The following is a 10,774-nucleotide window of genomic DNA, read 5'->3' as shown; positions in this document are numbered from 1 at the left end:
AAATACATCTGTCTGGTTTAAACTTATTCTATTTTGGTTGAAAATTAAATTTTTTCTTGAAAATTCAACTCTTATAAAAATTCGTACCTTTGTCTCGAAAACAAAAAATTTTGGTAAAAAATGAACTATTTGGTTAAAAACTGATGTGTTTTGTTGAAAATTCAAATATTTGGTTAAAACTTTATAATTATTGGGTAAAAATTCAACTGTATTATTGAAAATTCGTCCTTTTGGCTTAAAAATTAAAAGATTTAATTGATATTATTTTCTTTCTTGACTACAAATTTTTTTAAATTGAAACTTCAATTATTTTCGGGTTGGAAAATGTATCTCTTTTTTAAGATATTTAATCTCTTTTGGCTAAAATTCATCTGTCTGGTTTAAACTTATTCTATTTCGTTTAAAAATTAAATTTTTTCTTGAAAATTCACATTTTTCATTAAAAATTTAACTCTTTTATAGAAAATTCGTACCATCGTCTCGAAAATGAAATATTTTGGCAAAAAAATGAGCTATTTGGTTAAAAAATTATGTATTTTGTTAAAACTTCATAATTCTTGGGTAAAGATTCAACTGCATTGTTAAAAATTCGTCCTTTTAACTTCAAAATTCAAAGATTTAACTGACATTTTTTTCTATCTTGACTACAAATTTTTTTAAATTGAAACTTTGATTATTTTGTTGGAAAATGTGTCTCTTTTTAAAGATATTTAACCTCTTTTAGCTAAAATGCATCTGTCTTGTTAAAACTTATTCTGTTTGGGTTGAAAATTAAATTCTTTCTTGAAAATTCACATTTTTTTATTGAAATTTCAACTCTTTTATAGAAAATTCGTACCCTCGTCTCGTAAATGAAACATTTTGGTAAAAATGGAATTAAGTATTTGGTTAAAAATTGATGTATTTTGTAGAAAATTGATCTTTTTTGCAAAAAATAAATTTTTTGGTTAAAAAGCAACTTTTTGATTCAAAATTAATCTATATCTTAGATGAGGATTCAAGTTTTTTTTTCAAAATTCGCTTTTTTTAGAGATAACTTTTTCCCAAGTTCATTTCTTTAGTTGATGATTCATATTTGGAGTTGAAAATTCGTTTTTTAATTAATTATTTAAACTGAAAGTTTAACTATTTTTTGAAAAGTCAACTGATTGGTTGTAAATTAACTTTTGTGTTCAAAAATTGATATTCTTGAGTTGAATATTCAACAGTTTTATAGAAAATTCCAACATTTGGTATAAAACTCAACTATATAAATTGCAGAACTGAATATTTCAATCTTATACCAAATGGTGAAATTTTCTATAAAACTGTTCAGTTGTATTTTCAAAACATAGTTGAATTTTCAATTTAAAAAATTAATTACAAAAAAGAATTTTCAACACAAATTATGAATCTTCAACTAAAGAAATGAACTTGAAAAAAAATGCTCACAAAAAAACGAATTTTATACAAAATACTTTAATCATTATCTAAGATATAGATTAATTTTGAATCAAACAGTTTTTTTTTTAACCAAAAAATTTATTTTCTATCAAAAAAGACGAATTTTCAACAAAATACATCAATTTTTAACCATTTTTTTTACCAAAATGTTTCATTTTCGAGACAAAGGTACGAATTTTCTATAAAAGAGTTGAATTTTCAAGAAAAAATTTAATTTTTAACCGAAGCAGAATAAGTTTCAACCAGGCTGATGAATTTTATCCAAAAGAGATTAAATCTCTTAAAAAAAGAGACACATTTTTCAATCCAAAAATAAATTTTCAACAAAATAATTGAAGTTTCAATTTTAAAAAATTTCAATTAAATGTTTAGATTTTCAAGCGAAAAGGACGAATTTTCAACAATACAGTTGATTTTTTACCGAAGAATGATGAAATTTTAACAAAATAGTGGAATTTTCAACAAAATAATGCAATTTTGAACTGCATTGAACTGAATTATAAACTGCAATTATAAATTCAACTATTTTGTAGAATATTCATTTTCCTTTTATTGAAAATTAATTCTCAATAAAAATTTAACCACACCATCTCTTGTTAAAAATTGATCTTTTTTAGTTTTAAAATACAATCTGATTATTTAAAAAAAATTAGAACCAAAATAAATATAAACTAAAAATAAATCCAAAAACATTTGGCCTAACATTACATGTATTGTTTAAAATATTTAATTGAAAATTCGTTGTTTTTTTTTTTTTTTTTGTTGAAAATTTAACTAATTGGTTAAAAATTTATGTATTTTCGTTGAAAATTCGTCTTTTGGTTATATTCAACTGTGTTTTTTTAATTAACATCTTTTTTTTGGTTTAAAAAATAACTATTACATTTTTTGTGGAAAATTAATATTTCCGGGTTGTGAATGCAAATGTTTTGTAGACAATTCATCCATTTGGCTTGAAAATTCAGCAGCCTAGCAGAAAAATATTTTTTTAAATTCAAAATTACTTTTTTCACTAAAAAAATAAATATGTGATGTTTGGTTGAACTGTTTTTTATTTAAAATTAATTTTTTTTTTCTTAAATATCAACTCACATTTTTTTTATCAAAATTAGTATTTTCAATATGAAAATTAAACTGTTTTCTAGCTAATTTGTCTGTCTTGAAAATATTCAACTATTCGATAGAAAATTTAACTGTTTAGTGGTAAATTTATATAATTTGTTGGGAATTCATCGTTTCGGTTGAAAATTTAAATATTTGGTTGGAAATTCAGCTTTTTTGTTAAAAGCTTTTTTTTGCCTCTAATCCGCCATCGAGACAATTTGCAGTAAATTAGCGAAGAATTTAACAAATATTTTTTAAATAAAGATAAACAAAATAGTGGCCTTAACAGATAATTGTCACAAAATAATGTTTTAGTTACATTTTTTTTCTCGAAATATTAGCAAAGTAGTGTCGTCACTCAAAAAAGTGTCAATAGTGTGGATAATCTAAGGTCTGTATTTTTTACGAATAAATAATGATATGTTCCTTTTTTTAACCCGAAGATATTTAAGGAGAAGAGAACATAAGATTTTTTCAAATAAAAAAAAACCTAAGTTCGAAAAAAGTCTCATAAAATTGTTTGAAGAATTAAAAACTATTTGATATAAAATAAATTCAATTTAAAATTAAGTATTCAATATTTAAATTGAATATTAGTCAGGTATGAAAGTTTTAATTTTTATGATTTGGAAAATGATCAGAAATTTGTTTTTATTTTCAGAGGCCACCCTGAAACATTTATATTAAAAATTTGACTGCTAGTATAAAATTGGTTATCAATTTACCTGAAGTAAGTTTTCCTCCTCACATAGGTGCTTTTCCACTTTTCTATAGAGATGCTCGAGTCCTTTTTTCACTTCTCTTGCCGGATATTCTTTTAAAACTTTTTTTAGTTCCTGTTTGCTGAAGGCCATCTGGTAACTTATTTCAGATTCTTTCACACCCGTGCTTACCTTAGCTTGAACTCCTTCAAAGAAGAACTGAAAAAGTTTTTTTTTTTTTTTAATTTACTTTACGAATCGTAGAAGAATATTCCCTTAAATCTTAAACAATAAGTTATTAATTACATTAAGTTTTTCAAGAGGTCTTCCGAAATATTGAACCACGTAAGCTCTAAGTGCATCCTGATATTTCTGCTTCGCCTCTTTGCGCTCGTGATCCAGAACGGAAATTTTTAACTGAGAGAGAAGATCGTACATGTGATGAAAATTTTCTGCAAAGGAATATAAAAATTAAAGATTAAAATATTAAATTAAACAGGGTGCCCATTCAAGTACTGGAAAAAATTCCCTGATAATTCCATGTTTTTTATGGATATAATTTGTCATGGTACGGAACCATTAAAATATTTCGCATTTTCTAAAAATCTACTCGGAATATGCATACAGTTTTGCGAGTTTATTATATATGTTTTTTTCCAGTTTCTAGGAATTCAATTATTATATTTAATTGAGAAAGCTTTAAACAATTGTATTAAATATATTCTTACATATATTAGTAAAATAATAGATTATTTAAATAATTAAATAGTACTAAAAAGATCATTAATCTTTCTTTAATTTGTCTTCCAATTCCTAACTTTTCAAGTAAAAATATTGCATTTTCAACAAGGTAGATGCAATTTTAACCAAACCGTTGAATTTTCAACTAAAAATATCAGTTTTCAATCAAATACTTGAATTTTGAGCTAAAAAAGATTGTTTTTTCAAATAAAAATTAAGTGGTTAGATTTTCAGTTGAAAAAATTAATCTTTCAACAACAGAAAACCTTTTAAGGAAATTGATTAATTTTAAACCAAAAAGATTAATTTTTAACAAAAGAGTTTAACGTTTAATCAAGTAGTTTTATTTAAGAATAAAAAGATGAATTTTTAACTAAAATGATGAATAAATAACTTGAATACATGAATTAAAAAAAAAAAAAGATTAATTTTCTACGGAATTTTTTTTTAAACAAAATACAGGAAATTTCATGTAGATAGTTGAATTTTCAACTAAAAAGAAATTTTCCCAACTAGATATTGGAATTTTGAATTAAAAAATACCTATTTTCAAACAATATTTGAAAAAAGCTGAAATTTCAATTCAAATGAGGAATAAATAACTGGAATATTTGAATGTCCAACAAAAAAGATGAATTTTCAAACGAGATTAATTTTCCACGAAAAAATAATTTTCTAAAAAAATACATGAATTTTTAATCAAATATGAAATACTTCAATTTTTAGGTAAAAAGAATTTTTTAATAAAAGAAAAAAAAAATTCAAGAAAATAATTAAATTTTCCACAAAAGAAATGTGATGTTAATCAAAAAGGTGAATTTTTATTTAAGAAGATTAATTTTCTACAAAAAAAATGTAATAAAATACATGAATTTTCATATAAAACAGACAAACATTTAACCAAAAATGGAATCGTAAAATTTTCAGTTAATTAAATTTTAACAAAAATGAAACGCATTTTTACCAAATTAAATTTTACCAAAAAAAAACACGCATTTTAAATGAAAACATATGAGTTTTCAACGAAAAATTTAATGAATACATTTTTAGATAAAACAATTCATGTTTATCCAAAGACATGAATTTCAAACTAAAATAATTAATCTTCAACTGGAATAATTGAATTTACGAAAAAACACGAATTTTGAACCGAGAAGATTAATTTCTACAAATAACACGAATTTTCAATCAAAACAGATGAGTTTTTGATGAAAAATTGAATGAATAAATTTTCAGTAGCAAAAATTAATGTTCAAACAAATTTTCAACTAAAAAGATGAAAAAAGACAAATTTCCAACTAGATATTGGAACTTTGAATTTAAAAAGACCAATATTTGAAAAAAAATGAAATCTGAATTAAAATGATGAATAAGTAACAGGAATATTTGAATTTTCAACCAAAAAGATGAATTTTTAAACACGATTAATTTTCCACAAAAAAATCATTTTTTAACAAAAGAAAATTAATTTTGAACAAAATAGTTAAAATTTCAACAAAAAAATGACATATTAATCAAAAAGGTGAATTTTTATTTAAGGAGATTAATTTTCTACAAAAGAATTTTTTAAAATTAAATACATGAATTTTCATCTAAAACAGACAAACTTTTAACCAAAAATGGAATAGTAACATTTTCAGTCAATTAATTATTAACAAAATTGTTAGATTTTCAGCCAAAGAGATTAATTTTTAAAAAGCAATTTCAAACACGAAAAATTAATTTCAACCAAAAATTGAATTGTTAAATTTACAAGTTAAAAAATGAGTGTTCTGCCAACCAGATGAATTTTTAACTAAAATGATGATAGAATATTCAAATGGAATATTTAGATTTTCAGCTAAAAAAATTCATCTCCAGTAAAAGCCACGTAATAAAATTTTAATTTGAAAGAAAACATTTTCAAAACAAAATTGAATAGTTAAATTTTTTGTTAATAAAATTTATTTTAAAAAAAGCGAATTTTTAACAAAACAGTTGAATACAGTAATATAAAGCTATTTAAAAAAATTTTTTAAATAAAATGATTAAGTTTGAACCAAGAAAATTAATTTCTACCAAAAAAACACGAATTTTCAATCAAAAGACACCATTTTTCTATGAACAAATTAATAATTAAATTTTTAGTTATATAATTAATATTCATCCAAAGAGATGAATTTTCAACTTTAATGATGGAATATTAAACAAGGGTTGTTAAATTTTCAGTTTAAAAAATAAGTTTTAAAAAATCTTCAAAAAATAGTTAAATTTTCAAACTGTGATGTGTTTTAATTTAAAATTAAGAATCTTTAACTGGAATAGTTCAATTTTAACCTAAAGAGATGAATTTTCAACTAAAATGATTAAACTTTAACTCAAATAATTAAATTTCCAACCAAAAGCATGCATTTTGAACCTTGAAGATTAATTTCTACAGAAAAAAACATTCATTTTAAATAAAAAAGATGATTTTTCAACGAAAAATTGAATACATACTTTTTTAGATAAAACAATTCATGTCCATCCAAAGAGATGAATTTTCAACTAAAATAATTAATCTTTAACTGGAATAATTGAGTTTTCAAACAAAAGCATGAATTTTGAACCGTGAAGATTAATTCCTACCAAAAAAGCACGAATTTTAATTAAAAACATGAGTTTTTAACGAAAAATTGAATGAATAAATTTTTAGTTACCAAAATTAATGTTCACAAAAAAATGAATTTTCATCTCAAACGAAAGAATATTCTACGGGGATAATTACATTTTCAGTTAAAAAAATTAATTTAAACCCCCCAAAAAAACGAATTTTCATATAATATGTAGTTACATTTTCAAACAGTGGTGAATTTTAAATTAGAATGATGAATCTTCGACTGAAATAGTTGAATTTTAAATGAAAAAGATGAATTTTCCACTAAAATAATGAATCTTTAACTAGAATAGTTGAATTTTTATCTAAAAAGATTCATTTTGAACCAAGAAGATTAATTCATACCAAAAAATACGAATTTTCAATCAGAAGAGAATTTTTCAACTAAAAAATGAATAATTAAATTTGTAGTTAAAAAAATTCATTTAAAAAAATCTTCAAAAAATAGTTACATTTTCAAACAGTGATGAAGTTTCAATTAAAAGTTGAGAAAGTTGAATTTTCATCTAAAAAATATCATTTTTCATCGAAAAACTGAATAGTTAAATTTTTAGTTAAATAAAAATGAATGTTTAACGAAAGAGACGAATTTTCAACTAAAATGGTGGGTATTCAATTCGAATAGTTACACTTTCAGTTAAAAAATCAAATTCAAACAACAACAAAAAAACAGGAATTTTCAACAAAAAAAAAGTTAAATATAGTAGTATAAAGCTACTTTTTTAAATCAATGATCATTGTTATTTAAATTTATATTGTAATCTAAAAAAAGTTAAACACGTTTTTAAAAAAAATTCCAGATTTTCCGGGTTTTCCAAGTAGAGTAGTTGCCCTGTTAACAAAGAAAAAGAAAGATGACTAAATGAAGATTTAACACACCCATTTTGATCACTTCTTGTGGAGTTTTATGGTGTTGGACACTGTGAACTATAATTGCTTCAAACATCGTGCCAATTAATTTCGTATACCACTTTTCCAAATCGACTTTCCTGTCCGAATTGCGAAAAATATTTTCCGTGATTCTAGCAAAAGGATCAAAATTTTCCACGTAGGGCAAAATTCCGCATTTGTTTTTTCTGTTTACTTTAGTGTCACGAAGAATTGATTGCTGTTGCACTTGCATGAATTTATCGAAAGCTCGTTTTACTTGAACGAGGGCGGATGCAAAAGTCATTGAGAGAAATGATCCCGTGTCTTGTGCTGACATCACGTGCTGAGAAAGTCGGACCAAGACGTACATGCACCAGCTAAAAAAGTCGAGAATTTATTCAAAAAAAAATTTTTTAACACGGAAATTTGTCGAAAAAACATTTTTTCCGAATTTTTTGTCAAATAAATATACTTACAAACTATCTATCTTGTCCAGGAATGAGATAAAATTGCTTAATTCAGTCTCGAGGGAAGGAAAAATAACAGCCATCGTGGCTCTTACTTCTTCGTTCACTTGCCGCTCTAACTTTTTACTCGTTGATGAACTTACAGATCCTGGACTTACAGCACCGTTGTTTACACTATCACTATCATCGACTTCCGAAACCTGGAAGCATTACCCTCAGGTTCAGTCTTCAAAAATAATTGCCAAGTAGAGTAAAAAAATGATAGAAAATCGAGAATTTCGACTAAATTTCCCCCTATTTAACAAGGTTTACATTAACTTTTGAAGAATTATAAACAGAAATTCAAGAAACTAGATGATATCAATTTCAAATACTTCCTAAACGATTTATTTGCTAATTTTATAGATTTCAAGGACATCATCGACAGCGAAGAAAACGGTAACGATTCAAAAAATAGGGGAATACATTTTTGTAAATAAAATTAATGTTAATACTATATTAAATTCAATTGCAAACGCTTCAAGTTGAATTCTCAACCATAAAGGTGAATTGTTAAACAAGAATATTCATTTTCTATACCCAGAAAGATGAATTTTTAAACAAAAATTAAATTTGTTTTAACAAAGTTCAATTTTTAACCAAATAGTAGAATTTTCAACCAAACAAAATAAATTCTCCACGAAAAATGTAATATTTAATACTTCAACCCAAAAAGATTTTTATTTAAAATAAAAAAAGTCATAAAAAATACGACTTTTCAACAAAATAATTGATTTTCGAAATGTATTAGAAAAAAATTCTAAAAAAAACACTTGAATTTTGATCCCTAAAATATTAATTGTCAACAGAAACGTTAATTTTAAACTAAATATAGTTGAATTTTCAACAACAAAAGCTCATTTTATACAAAATAGTTACACTTTCAACCACAAAGATGAACTTTCTACTAAAATTATGTATTTCCAACCAAAAAATAAATCTTCAAATCAAAAATATTAATTTTTTACGAGACAATTGAATAGTTGATTTTTCAATCAAAAAAGATTTTTCAGTCAAGGAAGGAAAAACATTTCAACTAAATTGTTGAATTTTCAAGTTACAATAACCGATTTTTTACAAAATAGTCGAATTTTCAAACCAAAAATATAAATTTTCAACAACATTTAACCAAAAAAGATGAATTCTCAACCAAAAATATAATACATAGTAGACTTTTTAACCGAAAAGAATTAACTTTCAAAATCTATATGATAAAAATACATTTTTTTTAAATCGAACATAGACACTTTTCAATATAGTTTAAAAAATTTGTTTTGAACCAAACATAAGTGTTTTCAACTAAAAAAATGAATTTTTAACTTAAATAGTTGAATTTTCAAACAAAAAATGCATTTTTACTAAAAAAATATCAATTTTCTACCAAGATTTAAATCATTAAATTTTAAGTTAAAAAAATTAATTCTGAACTAAAGAGATGAATGTTCAACTAAAACTATGGAACATTCAATTGTAATGAGTTAAACTTTCAGTTAAAAAAATCAAATTCCCCACAAAAAAATAACTTAAAAAAAGTTATATTTTCAAGCAAAGTGATGCATTTTAAAATAAAAATGTAAATATTTAACTAGAATAGTTAAATTTTAAACCAGAAAGATGAGTTTATAACGGAAATGATGACTCTTTAACTATAATAATTGAATTTTTTACCAAAAAGATTAATTTTTACCAAAAAAATATGAATTTTCGACTAAAAATGATAATTTTTAAACGGAAAATTGAACAATTAAAATTTTAGATTTTATTTTCTACTAAAATAATCAATTTTTAACTGGAATAATTACATTTTTATTCGAAAAGAAGAATTTTGAAACAAGAAAATTAACCTTTAGAGAAAAAGATCATTTTCTACTAAAAAAAATCTATTTTTTCAACAAAAAAAAAGTGCATTTTTAATTTAAAAAGAAAGACTTTCATCCAAATTGTTGAACTTTGAACTAGAATAGATCAATTTTGAACAAAAAATGGAATAATTAAATTTTTAGTTAGAGGAATTAATTTTCAACCAAACTGATGAATTTTCAAACATAAATATTAATTTTCTACAAAAGTGGCGAATTTTTCACAACGTAGATAAATTGTTAAACAACTAGTTTAATATCTAAATAAAAATATTAATTTTCAACCAAATAGTTGCAGTTTCATCCGAAAAAGATACATTTTCAAACAAAAGCAGACTAATTAATTTTTCTGTTACAAATCTAATTATGAACTTAAAAAAAAAGGATGTTTAGCACAATAATTTAATTTTCCACTGGAATAGTTCGATTTTTAATTTAAAAAATCGATTTTCAACAAATCAGTTATATTTTCAACTAGATATGAATTTTCCATTATAAGTATGAATTCAAAAATTCCCTGTTCCAAGTGAAATTATATTTCTTTATCGAAACCCCCCGTCCTAAAACAAAGACGATAACTCTTTTCTAAAATTCCTTGTTCCAAGTCTGGTAAATGAAGATTAAGCGAATAAATCGTGATAAATCGATTTTTTAAAATGATTGTTTCTGTATATTTGAAATATCATCAATTCAGTTAGTAAAAATTCAGCAATAAATTCTGATTTAATTAGAGTAAAATAAGATAATCTGGAAAATCTGCGACTGTAGATAAAGTAGAATTCAGTTTTATAAATTGAAGAAAATTATTAAAATAATTAAGGGCATGCGACACAGTGAAATTCCTACATTACCAACCTCTTTTTTCTATTGAACAAAATTTTTTTTTGAACCATAGAACTTTTTTTGTAAATCAAA

At 23.4% G+C, this 10,774-nt stretch overlaps 1 protein-coding gene across 1 annotated transcript in view; it reads right to left on the bottom strand.

The window, feature by feature from the left end:
* Positions 1–10,774, bottom strand: part of LOC117175035 (exocyst complex component 1) — a 30,347-nt gene that overhangs the window by 1,723 nt on the left and 17,850 nt on the right. The window contains exons 8-11 of the mRNA XM_033364547.1: positions 7,971–8,161; positions 7,504–7,871; positions 3,555–3,700; positions 3,273–3,467 (exon numbers count right to left, since the gene is read on the bottom strand). Coding sequence (XP_033220438.1) covers positions 3,273–3,467; positions 3,555–3,700; positions 7,504–7,871; positions 7,971–8,161 — 900 coding nt within the window. The remainder of the gene's footprint in view (positions 1–3,272; positions 3,468–3,554; positions 3,701–7,503; positions 7,872–7,970; positions 8,162–10,774) is intronic.

This window comes from Belonocnema kinseyi, chromosome 6, assembly GCF_010883055.1.
Source record: "Belonocnema kinseyi isolate 2016_QV_RU_SX_M_011 chromosome 6, B_treatae_v1, whole genome shotgun sequence".
NCBI lineage: Eukaryota > Metazoa > Arthropoda > Insecta > Hymenoptera > Cynipidae > Belonocnema > Belonocnema kinseyi.
Note: the sequence above shows the minus strand (reverse complement) of the source record. Positions and strands in the feature narration are given on the sequence as shown.